The sequence below is a fragment of the Onychostoma macrolepis genome, chromosome 10, assembly GCF_012432095.1.
Source record: "Onychostoma macrolepis isolate SWU-2019 chromosome 10, ASM1243209v1, whole genome shotgun sequence".
Classification (NCBI taxonomy): Eukaryota; Metazoa; Chordata; class Actinopteri; order Cypriniformes; family Cyprinidae; genus Onychostoma; species Onychostoma macrolepis.
The window spans coordinates 23,828,819-23,852,780 of NC_081164.1; the positions used below are offsets into that span (position 1 = coordinate 23,828,819).

General features: G+C 39.2%; 3 protein-coding genes across 6 annotated transcripts in view; 1 reads left to right on the forward strand and 2 right to left on the reverse strand.

Moving 5' to 3' along the window:
* The first annotated feature begins 1,771 nt into the window (after window positions 1-1,771).
* LOC131548797 (RING finger protein 122) lies at window positions 1,772-13,003 on the forward strand. Its single transcript, XM_058790374.1, has 6 exons — window positions 1,772-2,007; window positions 2,270-2,424; window positions 2,906-2,951; window positions 3,688-3,729; window positions 3,840-3,922; window positions 11,800-13,003. Exons 2-6 carry the CDS (start codon window positions 2,315-2,317, stop codon window positions 11,912-11,914), a joined length of 396 nt encoding a protein of 131 aa, XP_058646357.1. The 5' UTR covers window positions 1,772-2,007; window positions 2,270-2,314; the 3' UTR covers window positions 11,915-13,003.
* ppiab (peptidylprolyl isomerase Ab (cyclophilin A)) lies at window positions 12,801-15,228 on the reverse strand. The gene is made up of 5 exons (XM_058790373.1): window positions 15,017-15,228; window positions 13,699-13,729; window positions 13,529-13,617; window positions 13,281-13,453; window positions 12,801-13,125 (listed from the first exon to the last, which is right to left on the reverse strand). Exons 1-5 carry the CDS (start codon window positions 15,083-15,085, stop codon window positions 12,993-12,995), a joined length of 495 nt encoding a protein of 164 aa, XP_058646356.1. The 5' UTR covers window positions 15,086-15,228; the 3' UTR covers window positions 12,801-12,992.
* A 513-nt stretch (window positions 15,229-15,741) lies between these two features.
* zmiz2 (zinc finger, MIZ-type containing 2) overlaps window positions 15,742-23,962 on the reverse strand; it is a 63,089-nt gene continuing 54,868 nt past the window's right edge. For all 4 annotated transcript variants that reach the window (XM_058790371.1, XM_058790372.1, XM_058790369.1 and 1 more), the window contains exons 17-19: window positions 23,651-23,820; window positions 19,370-19,603; window positions 15,742-17,918 (exon numbers count right to left, since the gene is read on the reverse strand). In XM_058790371.1, coding sequence (XP_058646354.1) covers window positions 17,811-17,918; window positions 19,370-19,603; window positions 23,651-23,820 — 512 coding nt within the window. In that variant the 3' untranslated portion in view covers window positions 15,742-17,810. The remainder of the gene's footprint in view (window positions 17,919-19,369; window positions 19,604-23,650; window positions 23,821-23,962) is intronic.

The window sequence follows — 23,962 nt, forward strand, 5'->3', positions numbered from 1 at the left end:
TATGAAACTTAAAGGCAATATTGTAGCCTACAAAAAAAAAAAAAAAAAAAGATGTATATGCCACTGTTTTTATTTATTTTATTTTATTTATTTTTTTAAATTTTGAGAAGAATAAAATGCTTTGTGTACAATAGTTTATTTGCTTTTTACTTGATAAAAAATAATAATGCAGGACTGTGGGAATGAACTCAAGTCTCAAAGTAAAAGCTGAATTTAGATTCCAGTCTATACAGAGTCAGACCTATAAAGCACTAACACGGCCCAAACTTCAACACCGCTTTACTCATTGTGATGTTTTCATCAGCTGTTTGGACTCATTCTGACGGCACCCATTTACTCCAGAATAGTCATCAGTAAGCAAGTGATGTAATGCAAAATTTCTCCAAATCTGAGAACTCATCTCAAAACTAACTCATCTACATCTTGGTTGGCCTGAAGGTGAGTACATTTTCAGCAAGTTTTCATTTTTTGGGTGGACTATTCCTTTAAAACCCTTATTAAAGCCCCACCCTGTGGCTAAGTCATACATAATGTAGTGCACGCTGCATTAGCAAATGTTTTGATTTTCATGATGATTGAGTATTCGCAATTAAAATGACTGACTAATGAAATATGACCTCTGTCCTCACTGTCCCTGTGACGGTTGACTAAGTTCACTTTGTAGTGGAGAATTTTGCACTGAATGTTGCACTGTGGTGTCATTTAACCTTTGTTAAAGTCTTGTTTGTCAGAGAGCAGAGCTGAATGTTCCCACAGAACCACTGAATGTTTTAGGGCTGTTTGTGAATAAGGACGTTGGTGAGGGAAGCATGGAGGATTAGGAATCAATCATTTGTTATTTGAAAATGTTGTTAAAAGAGATACTAGTAAAGGTCTATGGACATATTTACAATCACCTAATTAATTTAAGTAATTATGTAGGTAAAAAGCAATAAAATAAAATGCTAAAACAAAACATTTCTACCATCACATTTTGCATAGGTCTATATATGTTCAACATTATGATATGGGGTGCACTAAGTTTGATCCAAGTTTTTTTTCTTAATCCCAACACAATAGCTGAATATCCAGCATAACGAGAATGTGATCAAAATTGAAAATTAAGAATAACTGAATAATTCTGTCGTCAGGTTATGCAATGAGCAGCTTTATATTAAATATTAAATCAATCTTCAATGAATTCATTCTGGTGTCTAATGTCAGATTGTTAGCAGGGTGTGAACAAATAACCCACTGAGTCAGCATGACCAGCGCCCAGGATACAAAGCCACTGAAATTTGCCTTTAACCAGGTCAGATTTCTGTCTAAACATGCCTTTTAAAATCTCCTTGTTTTTTCTTAGATAGAAACATAGTTTGTCTATTCTGATTTTTAAATATTTTTTCTTAATTAAATGGAAAACAGATCAGGAGGCTTTGACTGTGATTATTTGATTTTTCTTTTTCAAATAAAACTTTTTGGGGAAAAAAAGTCAAGAAATGTTAATGCTGTCTTTTTTTTTTTTTTTTAAATATCAGATAACAGAAAATATCAGATAAATTAATAACTATTCATGCAATACTATTTATAGCCTATAGTTTAGAGGTAAAAAAGTTTTATGTTACATAATAGACACACACACATTATATCATGTTATATTATAACTGTTTATTTTTTTAATAATGCAATTTACTTTGGTGTATATGAGAAGTTTTATACGGAGTGAATCACTGAATAATTAGTGAATCGTCTGGTATTTAGGCTCCGCCTCCTGAATTACAGGCGGGGTTTATTGTTTTCTCGTGCATGTGGATATTTATGTCTGTCTGCGGTCCGTTACATTGTTTGACCCCAGTGATCCGGTCGGGACTTTATTTTATTCACATTTACAGACTCTCAGTACTGTAGATGTAACTAAACAGTCAGTGATTCATTTGAGTCGTTTGACGCTTGATCCGTGAGAATGAACAAATCCGAGTATGAAGAATAAACACTGAAGTAAAGACACTCAGGAGCCTGTTTATAATGGTGAGATGTCGTTTTAAATGAATATTTAATGTCATTGTAAATTTATTAATATGTTTTCTTTATCTTAATCCAAAGGTCCATGACGGGTTTTTTTTCTGTTAAAAGTACTAACATGTTTGAGAAAAAAAAATGCTGCCTGCTTTAAAATTTGATTTTTCTTCGGTTTTCTAACCTTAAAAATTGCTAAATATTACCCTAAGCTTGTTCAGGCTCTTATTGTTATGTAACTGTGTATATGACATATCAATCACTTTTTTTTCAGGGCTTCTTTCTTCATCTTCAGGAAATGATTCATATTTAAAACACCATGCCTCCAGTGACCTCTCAGGAACTCCCTCTCAACATCTATGTGGTCATCTTTGGCACTGGGATCTTCATCTTTGTTTTAAGCCTGATATTCTGCTGCTTCTTTATAAGGTAAGTGTGACTGTAGTTTACCAGAACAGCCAGTTTGGACTATGCAGATCCTGGGTGACGGATCTAAAACTCTTCTTTGTGACTGGACTTCATCAGTATTGTCCTGTAAATAACGCCTGTGACAGACTGACAGAAAGGACTTCCTCTGGCCTCACGCGCTTCCGAACTCGAACAATTCAGGACTAGATTGTATCTCTGTGCTTTTTGTTCACGATGCTATTTTTGACCAAAGGCTTTTGGCTAATGTCATGTCAAACATTGAGAACTACAAACCCTCCCTCGCCAAATTTGTGTTTAGAAACATACGACACAGCACAGCCTTTGCCTATACTGCCATAGGGATGTCTAAAGAAAAAGAAAATTACATTGAACATTTAAAAAATAAATACTAAAAATATATTTGTATAATATTTACACTTTTTTGTAATTTTTTAAAAGTAAATCCTTGTTAATGAATTGTATGTCCTGTTTTTCTTTGCAGTAAATTGAGACATCAGGCTCGCAACGTCAGAGCTGGATACAAAATGGTGAGTGTATGATGTGGGATTATATCATAAAGTATTTCATCAGAAAGTATTTGACACTTAAAAAAACTCTCAGATGCTGCAGGATTTTTCTCTCTTTGAATCTGCTGGTGTTTTGGTGATTTTTAGTGGATGTATGAAGTCAGTTCTCCTCAAGTTCACACAGGTGTCCTATTAAAGGAACCACAGGTGTAGAAAATCACATTAACTATCAACACATTCACTAACCTCATTCCTTTAAAACTTCATTTTCACAACAGAGAAAGTGTGCTTGTACCTTTTCAAAGTGAAATGACACTTGCTGTGATTTCTTAATTGGACTGACATTCAGACATTTTTGTGTCAGTTACATCAAGTCACCTTTATTCGTAGTACTTTAGAGATTGTTTTAAAGCAACCTTACAGTATGAACAGGAAAATAACAGAATCAATTATGAAAAATTCAAATATGAGATTCAGTTTCAGCAAGCAGCTCTACATAATTCATTATTCAGCTCCAGTCAGTCAATACTGGCTCAGTTCAGTTCAATGCTCAGTTCAAATGAGTTCATTTCAGCTATAAGCAGCTCTAAAAAAGGCAACAATGTCGTTATTCAGCTTGAGTTCAATGTTCATCTAATTCAGTTCAATAATTGTTGATGTTGCAAAATTGATGTCTATGAAGAGTCTTTAAATACTTTGTGCTGTCACTATGTTTTAAAACAAAACCAAAAATGAACGACTATGTTTTACATTACAGGTTGTATTTAAAGATGAAACAACACGGTTGCATGCACACGGGGTAAAGGTTTTTGTCTATAAAGTTATGAAAGGTTAAAGTTATTTGAGTACTTGGAAAGTTTTTAAACTTTAAAGGTTCTGATTTTCCCTCATCTACATCGTGTTTCTCAGTTAACATGTGCAGTCTGTTTGGAGGACTTCAGGACAAAAGATGAGCTTGGAGTGTTACCATGCCAACACGCCTTTCATAAGAGGTAAATCCCTCCAATGTCTTTTATCATGCTAATGCTATTGAAGAGGTTCACTGAAGCGAACTCAATATGGCCCCTGCCTCGCAACTGTAAAAGCCCGTTCACACCAAGAACAAGAACTATAAAGATACCTCATGATAATTATCAAAATAACACTCAGTTTATCATGAGCACGTGCTGCCGTTATGTATGGATTCTGATTGGCTGTCAATGTTTTTACCATCCATCAGCTGGGAAAAGTCGTTCTGACTGTGATTCCATCGATATTGTGCAGATATGTTTCGACCTCACTATAATAGAATGATAACCTTCGTTTCGCCTTCTCTCGAGACCTTTTGTAAACGAAGTCATGCCTCTGACCCTGGAGGCGGAGCTTCCCGCACTATAAAAAGCGGGATGAACTTCCGGCTCATTCTCAGTGTTTGTGTAATTCTGTTCTCTTTCAGATATCTACTTCTATTGCAAAGTTTTTGGTAATATTAAACCCTATTATACCCTATATCGCTGTTCGCAGTGGTTGGGGATTGTTTGACTTGCTTGGTACGTTTGCGTACTGGTGCACGTCAGTTCCTTGTGTGGGCTAAATTACCCTTGACTACTGTTCGCAGTTTGTGGGGTTTATTTTGGATCTTCAGAGTATGTTCGCTTACTAGTGAAGGTCGATTATTCTAGTTGCATTTAATAAACCCTTACTAATGCTCACGATCAGTGGGGGTTGGTATAAGCCTTCTGAGTATGTTGTTCACGTACAGGTGATGGTCATCTTTTTGTTCGCTTAATTTACTGCAGTTGCAATAGCGACCATGTCATCTCAGTGCTGCCCGTTTTGTCAATCAGCAGTGGATCCCTGTGATGGACATCGGGATGCCCCTCATGTCTAGGGATTGCTCACCTGACAGAGGATATAGATAATCCTTGCTGTGCAGCTTGCGAGAGTGGTCTAAGGCACTGGATTTAGGCTCCAGTCTCTTCGGGGGCGTGGATTCGAATCCCACCGCTGACTGCAGCGGTTTAACCAAGGCCGGGAGCCCCTGCATGTACTCGAAAAAGGTCTGAAAATATTGTGAGAGCACACTTACAGAGAGGCCCGCCAGAGACATGCGAGTCAAACAAGATGCGTCGTCCTCTCCCACAACCGATCGCCTTTTTTCTAAGGCAGTCCAGCTCCTGGGCCCCGTCCTGCCTAGAGAGTAACGACTCTGTCATGCGAACCGGATCGCAGCATGGTAGAAAGAGGGAATGCTCTTTAGGTGGTCATGATCATAAGTGCGCTCGCAAACATTGCGTGACCATCAGTATGACTACAATTTCAAACCAACAAGTCATAAGTGTGTGGATAAGCCAACCACTGCTCCACCAGCAGAAAGTACAGATGTACATTTTAAGATTCTGACTATTCTTCAGAGCTTATCTCAGAGAATGGACAGATTTGAGGCTCATCATTCCTTTTCCTGATCCATTTCTTCCCCCAGCCAGGAAAGCATTCCACCACCTGTGCCTCGGGGAGAAGAGGCCGTAGATGAAGATGTGCTGTTTATTTATTTATGTTCAATAGTGGGCATTAATCAGAATCGGGAGACTCCCATTCAGATGCTTCAGAGGTGAGGAATCACCAGGGGCCTCGTATAAACGTTGCATATGCACAAATTAGAAATGTGCATACGCTGTTTTACACGCACATATCTGGATTAGGGGTGGCTCGGTACATGTATTCGTACCGAATCTCGGTTCGGTGCATGAGGCCTTACAACGAATACAACGAATTCTGAACGCATCTCTCACTGACAAGGGAGTGTACTTTAAAGGCTTGTGCACTCAACTGTTTGCGAAAAGGAGCTTTGTGCTGGTGTATCCTACCTCTCTCATTTGGCACAAATCCAAATATTCCGTAATATTTCCATATTTGCGATGTAACGTATCTGAATGCGAAACTATTATTTATTATGTAAATGATAGGCTTTGTACTTCAGTCGCGTTCCAACGGTGACACAGAGGCGCGCTGATGTTTGGCTCACTGTATTTTATTTTGAGAAAAGTACCAACTGTGCTGTCAAGTTAGCAATGCTGGAACTGATGTGTTTTGTGTGTGTGTGTGTGTGTGTGTGTGTGTGTGTGTGTGTGTGCGCGCACGCTCTGGCGCGATCACTTCAGTTGTTTCCTTATACCAGCAGAATCAACTTTAAACACTTATTGTCTTATTAATAATGCATCACTGTATAAAGGTCTGCTTTTATTTGTGTACAATCAGAATGAAAAAAAAGAAAGAAAACAAATAGAATGTCGCTTTCTGCCATTTGAGTTTCCTTTCTGTGAACAAATTAAGCGTGTCACAAAAATGAACTGAAACTCAGAATATATAGGCTGTTACGTGTCGCACTGCCCCCACCTTGTTTATCTGTAAATTAAATCAAATATATTTCAAGAATTTATTCCTTGTATGTGTATATATTAGGGGTGGCAAGGTACACAGATGTCACGGTTCGGTACATACCTCGGTTCGGGGGTCACGGTTCGATACAATTTCGGTACAACAGGGAAAAAACATCTACTATGCTCAGTTTCTTTTCATTTATTTTGAACAGACAGTAGTGCAAATTACAATTTTTTTTCCATCTAGATGTGAAAATACTAAATATTATTACATGTTATGTCTATAAAATCCGTTTTGTTTTCATTGTGAGTGTACACAAATAAAAGCAGACCTTTATACAGTGTTTATTAATAAGACAATAAGTGTTTAAAGTTCATTCTGCTGGTATAAGGAAACAGCGCGAGCACACACACACACACACAAACAAAACAAAACAAAAAAAACACACATCAGTTTCAGCATTGCTAACTTGACAGCACAGTTGGTACTTTATCAAAATAAAATACAGTGAGCCAAACATCAGCGCGCCTCTGTGTCACCGTTGGAATGCGACTGAAGTACAAAGCCTATAATTTACATAATAAATAATAGTTTAGCGTTCAGATACTTTACATCGCAATTACGGAAATATTATGGAATATTTGGATTTGTGCCGAATGAGAGAGGTAGGATACACGAGCTCAAAGCCCCATTTCGCAAACAGTTGAGTGCACAAGCCTTTAAAGTATACTCCCTTGTCAGTGAGAGATGCGTTCAGAATCAGCACATGGTCACTGTCTAGGGGGCTTTGTTTTCAAGAGCGCATCTCACGGCATTCGCGGTTCTTCTGCTGGCGGTTATCAAACAGTGCTGCATTACTGCGGGCGCCCCCTTCTGGATTGGGGGTGAATTGCCTGTATTCGTCGTAAGACCTCATGCACCGAACCGAGACGCCCGTACCGTGACGGTTCGGTACGAATACATGTACCGTGCCACCCCTAGTATATATATGTAGCCTACTGCAGATTTTATATATATATATATATATATATATATATAACATAATGTAATAATATTTAGTATTTTCACATCTAGGTGGAAAAAAATAGTAATTGTACTACTGTCTGTTCAAAATAAATGAAAAGAAACCGAGCATAGTAGACTTGTTGTTTTTTTCCTGTTGTACCGAAATCGTATCGAACTGTGACCTCCGAACCGAGGTACGTACCAAACCATGACATCTGTGTACCGTGCCACCCCTAATCGGGATTTATAAAAATGCTTTTAACCAGTAGACACTGAACTTGGGGATATGCTTCCAGATGAGCAGGCGATGACAGCATGGACAGCTTTGGGACCGGCCCCTGTCTTGGCTAATCCATGCTGTCCTGGCAAGGAGTGTACTAAGCCTGACTGCCTGATTTCTCACTGTTTATGCTGCTGCATGTGCGGCTCATATGTGTAATGCTTTGGCTATTCTCCTGGCGGACTTATAGAAAACAGTGTGTGTGGAAAATGTTAATTGATTTGGCTTTGGTAGCGCATTCACAACAAACACGTGATGTAAGTGAGGTTATGTCATCAGCTGTCTTATGTCGCAGGCAGATATGGCTGGCTCTGACTTCTTTGCCATAAGGAGCAAACTGATGAATTTACCAGTAATGCCTGGTCATGTCTTTCTTCCAGATTCTCAGGAAAGTTTGGACAGACCTGAGCATTCCATTACATTGAGGGAGACTGTTCAAAGGGCTTGCGGCAATTCCCCGGCCTTTAAACAAAGGTTTAAAACACCTCAAAGGCCGCAATGGCCTGCTTGATATTGACATGATGTGGTGGCCCTGCTGGTGTCCAAGAACATAGCTTTCACCAACTGCAGTTTCACCTCCCTTTTCAGGGGTCCAAATGACTATTGTCAAGGATACCCTTTTTGGAGCCAGTATTGGTGGAGGAAGTTCAGTGTGTTGGAAAAAAGGAGCCATTTCAGAGGTGCCTTCCAGCGCACAGCAAAATGAGTTTACTCCATAATTGGGAAAAAATGGGTGGTTGTCGGCCTATTCCCGACATGATGAGTTTCATACTTAGAGGTACTTTCATTCAAAATGATTCACTGAGAGTATTACTCGAATGGTCTCAGGCCTTAGCCCCCCTTCAGTTGCAGGGTATCAAAATTCTTCCATATCTAGACGATTGGTTGATCTGCATCTCCACTCTAAATCAAGGAGTAATGGACAAAGTACTGGCCCATATTCAATCCCTTGGTTCCACTGTAAACTGGAGAACAGCAGTCTCCAGCCTCGACAACAAGTGAACTTTCTCGGGATCCATTTTGATTCTGTGACAATAAATGCATGTCTCACCTCAGAAGGCCAACAGTCTGGAACAAGACATTTCCAGTCAGGAAAACTGGAGAATGCGGACAAATTACAGAAGTTGTTTTGACTGATAGTAGCAGCAGCATCAGTGGTGATCCTTCTGGGCTTGTTGAGAGCGCGTGGCATACAGTGTTGGTTTAATTCATTTCATCTCCATCCAAAAAAGACAAAAGAATAAAACTGTTGGTGACACAGTTCTGCATGAAGGCTCTAAGACTTTCTTCTCAGAGGAGTTCCACTGGCAGTTCTTCCTCACAGAAGAGCAGTGATCACAACAGATGCATCACTGACAGGCTTGGAGAGCTGTCTGGGAGGGCTGGTCATTTAGGGGCATGTGGAAGCTCCATTGGTCTTTGGAACACACAAATGTGCTCAAACTAAAGGCAGTTTCTTGCCTCAAGGGGTTGCTACAGTTCATTCATCACATGCATGGGTTAGTGAGAACAGGCAGCACCTCTGTGGTGTATCATATAATTCACCAGGGTGGGACGAAGTCGCTACGCTGTGCAGTCTCCAGGTGACTAGGTACTGACTCGGGCATGGCCCCATCTAGCATCTCTGAGAACAATTCACATCCCAGTTGTGGCAGCCGATATCCTGTCCAGGACAGGGCCTCTCCCAGGATAGTGACGCTTGCACCCAAAGTAGTGGGTCAAATTTGAACCCGTTATGAGGACGCCATATGCATCCAGGGAAACAACTCATTGTCAGGAATGGTACTCCCTTATAGATACAGGAGGACTGCTCTGGCCTAGGTGTTCTCAAAATCTCAAGAATGGCCAACAGGATTGTTGTATGCTTTTCCCCCTCTTCCGTTGATTCCTCAAATCATTCATAGGATCAAGTGTTGATGGTGGCTCCATGCTGGCCAGGAAGGACGTGGTTCCAGATCTGATTTGACTGAGCTGCCAGCTCGAGCGGATCCAAACCCGACTGCTCTGCACTTGTGGGTATGGTGTCTGTAGAGTCTGTCTCTCAACAGTTAGATGACACACGAGACACTGAGCAATGCTAGAGTCCCATCTATTCGGGCCAATTAAGCTGGAAAAATTTTTCAAACTGGTGTGTGAACACTAAGGTGGACCCAGTTCTCTGCCACTTGTCCTTTTTTTCTACAGTTTCAACTGAATCAAGGCAAGGCAGCCAGTACAAACAAGGGTCATGCCTTGGCTATTTCATCATTTCATGAAGGGCCAATTACCAGCTATTAGGCCGACTTCCTTTAAGTAATTTTCCAAAGGGAGTTGACCTGTGTCCAGACCGTACTCTGCGGGCACCGACTTCGGACTTGCCTCTTGTATTAAAGTCCCAGTATGAGCCTATTGTGAAAACAGATTGAAATATGCCTCTCTAAATGGATTTCTCTTGGCTCTCTGCTCTGCTAAGCAGGTAGGAGAGCTCTGTGCTCTCTCTGTTAGTGGAGATTGTTAGCGGTGGAAGGCAGATGGCACGGGAGTGTCACTTAGCCTAACCCTGCATTTTTGCCAAAAGTATTTAAGCCCCAGTTACAATTTAGGTACTGGAGGTGGTTCAATATTAACCATTTCCTCACATGCAGAACAGGAGCAGTTACATAACCTGTGTTCAGTGAGTGCATTGCATACTATGTAATTGTACTCAGTCTTTGAGGAAAGCTAATTTTGTCTACTACAGTAAGGCCAGGCAGGGGTTGCCGCTGTCTAAACAGCGTTTGTCATATACCCATGCTGAAAGAGGGTTTTCGGTTCTTACAGGAATACGAGTCCACTCCCACGTTGAGCCACGATCCTACTGCACTAAAAGGGGTTCTGGGGGAGATATTTGTGTGGCAACTTCATGGTCTACTACATCATGTACACTATTGAGATTTATAGACTTGATGTAACCCGTGCAGCACCTGTGAGCACTGCAGTTCTCATGTCTGTTGCCCAGCGAGATTTAGGAAAATCTAATAGCTTAGTTATATTCATTACTTACGTTATCGTTATTTAGGGTGACCATACGTCTTCTTTTTCCTGGACATATCTTGGCCAGGATTTAAAGGTAATAATTGGAAAGTAGCTTGACCTCTAGCGTGCAGGCATTGAACGCAATCGACCAATCGTGGAGTGCCAGTAGGCGGGGTCACCAGAGAATGCTGTAGCAATTAGGGATGGGAAGATTCCGGAGTAAAATATACATTTTGCTAAAATATTTGTTGTTGGACATTAAATGTGTCTTTTGTAGAATTTTAAACCTACATATAAGTGTATTTTTATGATAGCAGTGACCATAAAGGGATTATTGTAATAGGTAAATCAAATGTAAGCTAGTACAGTCCTAATTACTGAGCTCAAATTAATTAATGTGTGTTTCTTATAGCAGTTAAAATGTAGTCATTTTCTTTATTGTTTATTTTCATTTTTAATTAAGTTATTTTAATGCTTTAAAGAGCAATTTTAGATTGTAATGTTCTGCTATCTGTTCTGCAAACTATAAAAGGTACAGCTGTCATAAAACCAGAGAGAAAGGCTGCATGGCTAGAAACTGTAAAAAAAAAGAAATAATACAGACAGTGGTAATATCATGGTGTTCCTGTTGGTCGGTGCTAGAGGAGCTCAGCTTAGCCTGACAGTTAACCTGCTTTAGACCAGGTTAGTTTCCCAGCATAAGTTGTCACAGTGACTAAGCTTGATTTAGGCCTATGTTAAATTTGCTTTATGGAACTAAATCATTTGACAATGAGTCGGACTAACTGAAATAAGCCTGGCTTATTTGGTTAACTTGTTTTATGAAACAGGCCTCAAGGCATTAAAAGCTTCTCCATTGCATCGAATCAAACTGCATCGTAAAAAGGGCTGAATCGCATTGCATCGGTACCTGCTTCATATGTATCTTTAATGTATCGTATCGTTGGCTATGCATCGAGATGCACATCCCTAGTAGTAATGTAAATAAGTGTACATAAAATCAATGAGGACTATAAAGAGGAAAACAAACCTAAAAAACATGATTTTAGACAATTTAGAAATGAAGACATAGGGTCACCCTATTGCTATAGTTGTGGCATGGACTTCAATATTCTCATAGAATTAGAACGATTATTAAAACTTTGTTATAGTTATCGTTCTTGGTTTGAACGGGCTATGGTACTTTAAGTATAACTGTTAAGAATTGTTTCTGATGTTTTGTCTTACCAGGTGTCTGGTGAAGTGGCTGGAAGTGAGATGTTCGTGTCCCATGTGCAACAACCCCATCAGTGATGCTCTGGGACAAACGCACAGCCCAGGAAACCTGCTGGATGAACTGCTCTAACCTCATTAAAGATACTTACAACTTAGTTCTCTGAATCGGGCAACATTTCTACCTAATAATCTTGTACAATTCAAACAAAAGGCCTTTATTTAAAAGCACTGCTGTGGTAAAACATCACTTGTAATGTTCTGGTATGTCTGGTTTAAAATGTTTGCAGAATTTTTACATACAATATTGTGGGTTTCTTTTTTTGGTGTCCTGTTTTAATATGGAAGATCATTTGAAAGTATTCACGTAGTGAATTTAAGTAATTTAAACTTAGGGGGATAGAAAACAAATGCTAAATCAAATATGAATTTACTTGCATATTTCTGGGCCTATACAGTTTATGGTATTAATAGGATACATGTTAACACTTCATTGCTGGATTTTAAAAGACATCAATTTTACTTAAAGCAAAACCATTATTTTACTACCGTTGTGTTAAAGTTTTATTGCCATTTAGATTTTTCTTTTAAATGTGTTTATTTAATAGTTTTATTATATTTATTAAATATAGTTTTTCTCCCCATTTCCTTTTTTAAAGTTCACTAGTTTAAGTTATTTTAGTACATCAAGTTAAACTAAATGAAAAATTTTGCCCTGGCAATAGCTGAAATAAAAAAGCCAGTTAATTTATGTCATTTCAAATGTTTGATGGTTTTATTTTTTAGTTAACCCTGCTGAGAACCACTGCACTAATAAAGTGATCGAGCCACCTGCTGGCCAATAGAAAGAACTGCAGCAGAACGCTGCCATTTTAGAACCAAAACAAACTTTAATGGGCTCCTTTTGAAGACTTGTATATTACAAGAGCACATCAGCACATAATGAATGAAATCTCTCAGATTTCTTTAACAACAATTGAGCTGAGCGGTCTGTTCCAAGAAATGACAATACAAAAACCTGTTGAAAGGAATCTTGATCCATCTTTAATCCATGTTGAACAAGTTGTGTCCTGGAGACCGTCAGAATACATAAAACAGGACCATGACACATGGAATAAGCATCTCATTTAGGAATGGCAATAAAAAAAAAAAAAAAATCTATATAGTAAGGAATGTGCATGGTTGAAATGGGAAAGGGGAGTTAGAAACAATTAAAGTTGGCCACAATCAGCAATCACGATCTTGGCAGAGCACTTCCCGTTGCTGTTTCCTTTAGCCTCCATGGCTTCCACCACGTTTAACCCTTCTACCACTTTCCCGAACACAACGTGTTTGCCATCAAGCCTGTTCATGGAGAAACAAGCAGCTTTAGCACTAACATCAAATGGAAATCCCCTAAACATTTTTATATTCTAAAGAACCTTGAAAAGTTCCAAAGATGTTGAAGGTTCTTATTTTGAAGAGTGTATGCTAACATTAATCTCAAAGAAGCCATTTACCAAGCAGTATCAGCAGTGCAGATGAAGAACTGGGAACCGTTGGTGTTCGGTCCGGCGTTGGCCATGGACAGGGTTCCCTTCCCTCCGTGCTTCAGGGTGAAGTTCTCATCCGCAAACTTGTTGCCGTAGATGGACTTGCCACCGGTTCCGTTATGGTTGGTGAAGTCGCCACCCTACATCACGAGAGCACGACATCAGTATGAGCTGAAATCATTGCGTCCAATGACACAACAGGGTTCAGATCTTACCTGGCACATGAATTTGGGGATGACACGATGAAAGCCAGAGCCCTTGTAACCAAAACCCTTCTCACCAGTGCACAAAGCACGGAAGTTCTCTGTATAGAGATGGAGACATTAATGCATGAGAAGACGGTCTATATTTATAAGAAACATTTAATGTGGAAAAAGATACTTACCGGCAGTCTTGGGTACAACATCAGCCCTCAGCTGTTTCAAAAGGAGGGGGAAAAACAAGAAATTGAAATTAAGCTGATGTCCAAGCTTAGAATGTGTGTGAATGTCAATGGATTTCCATTGTCAGATATTTTAAGTTAATTAATGGTAAAGTTGGCCATTTTAAGAACATCAGATTATATTTTTTTTATATATCTCCAGTCATTAAATGCTAATTTTTAAACAATGAACATAGCAAAACACAACCAGCCAATCAAATATAGCAAATCTAATAATAATAATAATCTTTAATTATGACGCACTTTATATTTAAACAAAATCTCAGAGTTCTACAAATTCAGAAAATAAAACAAAACGACAACAAAAACAAAATAATAAACCAAAAGCTCTAGATAAAAGGTTGGTTTTAAGGCCATATTTAAAGTCATCCACAGTCTACAAGTATTGAGATAAACACCCATACAAACACCTTGATAAGGCTTTGCAGCAATTTGCTTTATTGTTAAAGTATGAAGGTAGTGGACGTTTTCTGTTTTAAAATGATTAAAAACAAGTTACCTCTTAAAACACAAAAACAATTGCGGGATAAAGCTAGCCTATTACGACGTTAACAGAACCCGAGCAGGTTAATGACTTCCGCGTTTCTCTGCATTATGATATACATTATGACCGCGGGAGTGAACTTACTGATACTGCGCGAGCGCATTCACTGGCAGCTCTGCAGTACGGATTCAAAACGTAACGCCAGTCGCGCATTAAATTTAATTATCATTTGGGAAGAAGTTCAAATCTGACAACGCTGAGATGCAAGAGATGATGAACAACATCTGGTGAACAAGTTGCGTTAGACGGCTAAACTCCGCTATTCACCCCTCCCTTTTCAAAATGGCATCTTGGGCTATGAAAAAAAATGGTGAAAATGGCGTCCGTCTAAAAAAAAAACGTGTGCAGCGATACACACGCGCAGCCTGCGTCTGCAAATCACTGAAAACTCCGCCATGTGCGCTCAGCTGTCAGTGACAGCAGCTCAACTCGCATTCTGTCCGTCTCAAGTCTCAGACTGACGGACAGCGTTCCATTTCAATCACAACCGGCAACAATGTAGCGTCTGATAATCTGTTAAAACGTTACATTGTTGCAACTCGGCGCGGGAAACAAAATTGCTTCCTCATCCGCCAATTTCAAGATAGTGGTGTTAAACAAACATACTACACTTACGACAGGCTTTCAAAACGATTTTTAATGGAAAAATCATTCGATTTAATAAAACTATGTCATACTGACTCGAACATCGCATTTTAGCCACTTTTTGTGACCTACCTCCATTGTAATCCTCCCAGCACTCTTTCCATCGATGGTGATGTCAAAATAAACTCTGGGATTGGACATGATGACAAAAGAATTCACTCTGTATTAGGAGCTGGTCGCCGGAATGAAGCCTACAAAATACCGCAGCTTATCGGGAAGTAGGATGCGTGCGAAAACGGGATATATAGAAGCAGCCAGCAGCCCTTTTTTCAATTGGAGCCTATGAAGCTGTGGAACTGCCGAATGACGTGCGCGTTGTCCAATCAGAGGCGGCGCAGATGAATAAATCACCGCAGCGTTCGAACGCAAAGTTCAGAGGGAGGGCGTTTGATTGACATCCTCATTGGCCCGTTAGAGTAGGTAGAAATTACGTTACTGCGTTCCATCCAATGGGCAACAGTGTGGGCGTGTACCGTCGGTCTGTCATGGCGCGAGGGCGGTGGCCAACAGCTGAATTCGCCATTACGGGACAAAATGTTTTATCACGGATAACTGATGTTTAGAGGATTTCATAATTTTTTTTTTCTTCTACATTTCCTAAATCATGATGTCCTTATTGATATTTAAACGTATTAGTGGGAGATGCAAAGCGAAATGAGTCAAAAAGAAAGCATTTTTTTCTCCTCACAACGCTCGTCTTCTTGCATGACACACAATTTCCGGACACGCCCCCTTGTGTTCCCGCGTTTTGACACAATGCGGTGCTGCTCTCTCCAAATAAAGCCAATCAAACGCAATGGGGCTTAAGTCTTTACTTATAAAACATAATGGAAATATTTCACATCTTTAGAAAAACAAATCGATTTCAATTGTACATGTTTAATTCAATTGATAGAACTTAATGATCCACCAACACATGACAGTCAAACATCTTTTTGAACAGTTTGATCAACAAGTGATGCTGGTTTCTCAGTTTTTCATGATCATGGTCACAGATTTTGATGGTGAATTCATTTTTTTTTCTCTTTCTAACAAATTCATAAACTCTGCTAGTTAACACAGAAGAGAGATGCATACAGGCCCATCGATTATCTTTATAATTATAATAACAATTATTATATAATCAAAGATAAAATTGTATGATACACAAATGACTTCAAACAAACGAAAAAAAGAACAAAAGCACATCCGACGACTCCTGATGCTCCCTGTATTGTTAATATACAAACTGCACTTCGCTAACGGTGCCCAAAGAGCAATGATAAATAATAAAATCAGACAAGACAGGAATCGACAGCAGACTCATCTCCCCTCCACGCCGAGAAAGCGAGCTCTGAATGGAAAACGGGGGGAATGAAGCGCATGTCTGACATGAGCTCTTGTCATAGTGTTTAAAATGTCCTTTTTTCCATATGGGGTTAAGAGAAAGTTCACATCTGCGACAATAATAATACTATATCTGTACATATTTCACATGAATCCCAATGTTTTCCTCCTCAAGTATGAGAGCGGCTATAAACATTAGTCCATTTCCTGTTGTGACGCTCCCACCCACCCAGAATTGTCCGAGCAAAATCTCACCACGGGAAGGTGTTAGTCCAAAAAATGTCTTTGTGTGCATTTGTGTGTTTTATAACCTGTCTACAAGGTGCTACTGGGCTGCTTGTGCTCTGTCTGGTTTCAAAGCTTCACACATTTTGTTGACAAAGAAAACTGATTTTCTACCAAATAACAGCCCAAACTTGCATATTTAAGGGCGAGTGAAATGTGTCAGCAAGTGAGGGTGTGATTTGAGCCGACGACGATCAAGGATACTAGTCCTTTTTTTTTTTTTAATAATGCTAGAAATCCAGACCTCGTGGCCATAAGCCCACAGGGGAGGAAGACCATTTTTTAAAAAGAACACTGAGGGGGAATGAAACTAACGAGACAGACGAAAACAGAGCGCAGGGTGTGGCATAAAATTAGTCAGAGTTTGTGCCAAAACACACACATAGTGTGGCTTGAGATGTGCGCGTGTCACAAAAGAAGACTCTGCCTTCAATTTCCTTCGTGTGTAGGCAAATACGGTAACTCTTGAAGGGCTTGGTGTGGTGTGCAAAATGTAATAGTGCACTTCTTTAATGCTACTGTTTAAGGTCTGACACATTGTGATTGCCTCTATTAGCACGTTTAAAAGGAAAAAGGCTACACTTGAGGTCTTCAAGTAAAATTCACTTAAGATCAAGTCATTTGTGGTTTAAAACCATGTTACATCACATGGAGCTAGTTTGTGGTCTTCTTTGGGCAGAAAAAGAAAAAAAACATAAGTCTGCCTGTTTATTAAGAGAATTATGTTTATCCGTGTTTGTTTTCTTCAAGTTACAACAGAGACACTTTGGCTTTCCCCGTGTGATTTCTGAAGTGTAGTACTTTAGATCAGCACTGAAGTGAATTCCTCATCTAATTTAGATTTAAAACAGGAGCTGCAATGAAAAAAACAAACAAACAATGACCCACCCCACACAATGTCATTTACACCACACGAGTCTGATGTGAGATGAGGAGTCTTTCTACAAATGATTCGAGAGAAGAGAGGGAACTCTTTCAAACTGAAATTCACAATAAAATCTCGACCGAGTTCAGAGAAGCAGACAAACAGTAACATTGTCACAGGAGGAAAAGTAAAACAAAAAAAAAAGATCTTCGTTGCACCTTCCCATGAGTCACTGCATTCCAGTCTCAGGAGGAAACAGTGCCAAGACGCAATCGGATATCTGTTAGGCTTCCCAAAGCTCCCCTCGATGAGCCGGGAGTGTGAGGGGTCAGGGAGGCTGTGTGTTGGACGGCAATGTGCGACTGATGAATGAGCAGGACGAGGGGGGGCTCAGTTGCTCTCGAACAGAGAGAGCAGGTCATCATTACTGTTGTTGGGAAGGTCTGGAGGACCCAAGTAGGACAGCAACTCATCTGGGTTTGTCAGCTCTGGGAGAAGCTGGAAAACAAATAGGGAATTCCAGAGTTAAGAGCCATCCTGTGGCAATACTAATGACACTCAAAACACTGTTTATAATCATAGTAATAAATACAACATAGCTGGCTTTTCAAAAGACATTCACAGACATGCTGAATTATTTACCTAGAAATTATATTCAAAGCAGAGGTCAGAGATTTTTTGCACCGCAAAAGAACGTTTCTGATTTGTAAGTGGAAATAGGCAGTCATTTTTCTTCAGTTATAAAAAAAAAAAAAAAGAGTTCTGTTTCCAATAGTGCTGGGAAGTCTGACAATCAATTCTTTTGAAACGTTTGTTCAATGATTCAGCTGAAATTCCAAATCAGTGATTCTTTTAAGAAATCACTGCCCCGAATGGAATCTTTTGAACTGATTTTGGTGGGAAATCTCTGGAAAATCTTTAATCATGGGAGTTAAAAATGAAAATGCTGTTATTATTTACTCTCCTTCATGTTGTTCCAAAGCCATGGGACTTTGGTTAATCTTCTAATCACAAATTAAGAAATTTTAATGAAATCTGAAATGTTTCTGTCTCTCCAGGTAACCAAAACTTAGAAAATCCAAAAAGATTATAAAAGGCGTCACAAAAAAAAAAATCCATGATTTGAGCCATTTAATCCAAATCTTGTGAAGGTATCTCATCACTTTGTATGATTAACAGATTGAGTTAAGACTTATTTATAGCTAAGCAATGACTGACACATACATAGAGCGCATCACACATATGGTAAACATGGAAACTGAAACCATGTGTCCATGACGAGAGAGAACAAATGAGATTTGTTACAGTGTGTGACGTTCACAAACTTCCAGTGTTTATCAAATGTGACTTGCTCTGTATGTGTGTTCATATGTGAACAAAAGCCTAAATGAAAACTTTTAACATATAAAGCGATTGTATCTCTTCACAAGACTAAAAACAACTTAAACAGATTAATCAGCTCGAATCACATCGATACAATTTTATGACCTTTTAAGTTTTGGTTACTTGGACTTTCAATGGAGGAAAAGAAATCTTTCAAGTTTCATTAAAAATATCTTAATTTTTGTTTCAAAGTCATACAGGTTTGGATAGATATGAGGGTAAACTATCTCTTTAAGAATAGAACACTGTAACCAATATTACAAAACAGTTTATGAGTGCAAATGTGTCCCAAAGCAGATGTGGCGCTGGCCGTGACCCAAAAGTATTTGCAAAATCTTTCCGAAAAGGAGAACGAACAGCTTTAAAAATGCATAACTGCAGGCATGGGACCTAAATTAAGCAAGAACGGGTGGGAAGAAGATCATTACAAGTTGGTAGTGGGTGTACATGGAGTAAAATCCCGCAGGAACGGGCGGTTGTGCTCAGCAGACCTTTAATTTAAAGTGTTGACACCATGGTCAAAAGTAATTGCTTTGATCTAGAATAGATGATTGATTCTGACTTACATCAAGGGCCGGCTCCGAAACATCGCCGGGTCCCCCGGGGCCCCCCAGCCCAAAGCTGTCTGTGTGCATCCGGGGGTTCTGGGAGGAGTTGCGGGAGTGCATGGGTCCACCGGGGCCACCCATGTTGGAGTTACCATGGAGAGGTTGATGCTGCTGTTGCTGCTGCTGCTGTTGTTGCTGCTGCTGCTGTTGAAGGGGATTGTGGGAAGGGTCCATGCGACTAGAATGGGGCATCTTTATTCAGGAGGGCAGGTGTAAAGAGAAAAAGAGACAGTCAGTGAAGCTAGAACACACTGCCCAGTAATATAAAGTGCAAACCCGTCTTGTGCTTCTTTTAGAGCAGGTGAGATGTGGTGCAAAAAGCAGCAGCTGCGAGTGACAGACAGGAACACTGTGCTGTGCTGTCGCAAACAGAGACATTTGAGTAGCTCTTATAACGCTGCAACATACGGGGACGACAGAAACCAAGACGCCAGTAAAACACACTTAGGTATCCAAGGTGAGGGTCATTTCAGTTAGTGCTCTGTTTGATATATCGATACGACGATGTATCGTCACAGAGATTTGACGATATGAGTATTGATACAGCGGTCTCTGTATTGATATTGTGGCACGTGTGCAACAGTGGACCGCGCTTAATTTGAATACAAGAACACTGTATAAAATGGAGTAGAAAAGTACAAGGTTTCTAAAAAAAAATCACATTTTATACAGTGTTCAGACAAACAGACAGATAGATAGAAAAAATGGTTTCTGATAGAAAAATAGATGGACAGACAGACAGATAAATAGATAGATAGATAGATAGACAGATAGATAGAAAAAATGGTTTCAGACAAACAGACAGATAGATAGAAAAAATGGTTTCTAATAGAAAAACAGATGGACAGACAGACAGATACAGGTCTATATATATTTGGACACTGACACAATTTTCATAATTTCGGCTCTATATGCCACCAGAACAGAACTGAAAATAAAACAAATCAAGATGAAATTGAAGTGCAGAATTTAAGCTTTAATTCAAGGTGTTGAACAAAAATATAACATAAAATGCTTAGGAATTACAACCATTTTTATACACAGTCCCCCCATTTTCAGGGGCTCAGATGTAATTGGACAAATAAATATCATCATAAATAAAATTTTCATTTTTAATATTTTGTTGAGAATTCTTTGCAGGCAATGACTGCCTTTAATCTGGAACTCATGGACCTCACCTTTGTGATGCTTTGCCAGGTCTTTACTGCAGCTGGCTTCACTTATTGTTTGTTTATGGGTCTTTCTGCCTTTAGTTTTGTCTTCAGCGAGTGAAATGCAGCTCAATTGGATTGAGATCAAAAGATTGACTCTATGTCAAAGATTGTGCTGTATGTTTTGGGTCATCGTCCATTAGTACTATGAAGTAGGGATGCAACGATACCATTTTTTCAAATCTGATCTGATCCAGAAAATTCTGAGTATCAGCCAATTCCGATCTGATACCAGCGCAGTTTTTTTTTTTTTTTTTTTTTAAATCAATGTAGAATTTCTATACTTCTGTGTAACTCTTTTGTGTGTTAAACACAATCTACTAGACAACTTCATTTTAATTAAAAATAATATAAAAAATATAGGGGTTGTTTACATCTTGTCACTTTTTTGTAAAATAAATCCGATCGCTCAAACCACTTCAGGAGGTGGTCTGCCGCATTCCAGACGAAACTGGACATGTATAAATGCATAAATTTTACTCCTCCCACATTGTAAAAAATAATAAATGTGTGAGACCGTGTTACAGGCTATGGCATTATAGTCAGATATGACTGAGCTAATGCAACAAGCATCACAGTGGATAAGTAGCTGAGTATCAAAAAGCCGACACGCAAACTGCCGCGAATGAAACTGAAAGTTAGATTTAGAAACTTAGAAGTAAGATGCAGACGTTCAACACACAAACATCTTCATTAAAAGTAGTAAGGCAAACTTTCCAGTGCAGATGCCGCGCGCTCTCCTATTGCGGTCTTTGATCTCAAAATGAGCTGATAATTAATAAAATGCAGCGCTTTTGATTTCGTTGACGTGAACTTCGTTAAATTTAAATATAGCGCGGGAATTGAAGATCGGATTTATATCCGTTTTGCGACGACACATTTATGTGGCTAAGTGTAAATACGTTTTAACAAATCAGATAGCCTAGATATCCGATCAGCTAAAACGCATGAAATGACCAGGTGTAAACAGGCCCATTCATAATCTATGACAAAAATACTAGGCTATTATAAACTAGGTTAGTGGATAATTTAGCAGCAAAAGTTATTCTAGAAAAATCATGAGTGCACAATTTTATCAAATCTAAACATTTAGTCAAATAGTATTATTTAGTGGGGAACAAATAAAAGTGAATATGTGAAGGACTAAACCTGGTAAAATGTTACAAATTGCTCTTTGTATTGTTGTAAAACACATTAATGAAAACAAGTATATTTATTTATTTATAAATATAAACTACAAATTAAAAAAAAAAAAATTATTTTAAATGTATAGCACAGTAATGAAGGCAGCAACATATGATAGAGGAGTCCTATCTATCATATGTTGCTGCCTCCTCCATTACTGTGCTATACATTAGATTATTAATAGCCTTGATAGGATAGAACAAGAAACGCTATAAATAATCTTTCATGGCGCAAAAGTATTATAATATGAAAAGCTCCAATAGAGAGCGACACAAAGCGTGTATGTGCTTCCCGTGCGCAGAATGACACGCTTGAAGCAGCACGGAGTCACAGCGCGCAGCTCCGCATAGAGAAGTTCAAAGCACAAAGGAAAGAGATATTGATGCGTAGCTTATTAAATCTGCGTGGTAGTTTATTGAGCCTTTTCTTTTAACAGTTTTAAATTTTAGTTATTGTGTGCTTTTGGAGAGAGTTTAGTCGTCTTGACTGTTGTAACTGAACGTGACAGTTTAAACGCTAAATGGAGGATGACAGACAGCCGCCGCGGAAAGAAGAGTTTACGTGAACTTGAGTTTAACGACTTAAATATTCATCTGTACCTCACATTAAACTATAGAACGGCTTCAGAACATTTGGACTTTGACTTTATGGTGCTTTATAATGTTTTTGTGCTTTCGTGGGGCTTAACAATAACACAGAATAGTATACACACAATATCGGACTTGGATCGGTCTCGTCTGACCGATACCCGATCCGCCGCAAATGCCAGTATCGGAGCCGATATCGATCCTGCGTATCGGATCGATGCATCCCCTACTATGAAGCGCCGCCCAATAAACTTTGCTGCAATTGGCTGAATCTAGGCAAGAATCTTCAAGCTGCTTCTGTCTTCTGTCAATCTTCAATCTTAATTTTAGCCGTCCAAAGAATGCTTTTTCTGAAGTGGTCTGGCTTTTTTAGATGGTTTTTTGGCAAAGTCTAATCTGGCCTTGTTTGCACCTTGTGGTGAACCCACTGCTTTTGTTCTGGTGAAGTCTTCTCTTGATTGTAGACTTTGACAGAGACACATCTGCCTCATGGAGAGAGTTCTTCTCTTGGCTGGATGTTGTGAAAGGGTTTTTCTTTATCATGGAGAGGATCCTCTGATTATCCACCACTGTTGTCCTTCAAGGATGTCCGGGCTCACCAGTGTGTTCTTTTTTTCTCAGAATGTACCAAACTGTTGATTTTGGCCACTCCGAATGTTCCTGCTTTCTCTCTGATGGATTTGTTTTGTTTTTGAAGCCTAACAATTGTCTGTTTCACTTGAATAGAGAGATCATTTGACTGCATGATGTGGGCTCACTGTAACAGTTTCCAAATGCAAATGACACATTTAGAATCAACTCCAGAACTCATCAACTTTTACCTGCTTAATTGATGTATAAATAACAAAATAATAGCCCACATCTGTCCATGAAACAGCTTTTGAGTCAATTGTCCAATTACTTATGGTCCCTTGAAAAAGGGGTGAGGTACATATTAAAGAGCTGTAATTCCTTAACCTCTCCTCCAATTTTGATGAGAATACCCTCAAATTAAAGCTCAGAGTGTGCACTTCATCCCGTATTCATTATATAACTGTAACTTAAATATGTTTTGGTCAGCAGCTAAAATAATAAAAATTGTGCCTGTTTTCAAATATATATGGACTTCACTATAGATGATGGACAGAAAAAAATGGGTGAAGGATAGAAAGACTAATAGAAAAATAGAGGGATAGAATGACAGACAGACAGACAAACAGATAGATAGATAGACAATCAATTTCTTGTGGTGAAAATGTAATGATAGGAAAACCCACCTGTCCTGACATCGGGTGTCCCACAGGTTTTTCAGGGGTAAGGAGGCCACTCGGCAGGTCAGACTGGTAGGAGAGAGGGGGCGGCCCAGAGGCAAACTCCCCCAGGGTCGGTGTGCCGGGGGCATTGGGGAAATCTGAGAAGCCTGGTTGGTTGGAATATCCTGAGCCACCTGAAATATATGCAACAATAAATCAGCTGGAGGGCAAAACGCATTTGGTCAAATACTCTATTTTGTATGACTAAAAAAATAGAGTATTTGACTGTGAAATGCTTACTGAAACACTTTCATGTTCATATAAATGCTTTTGTGG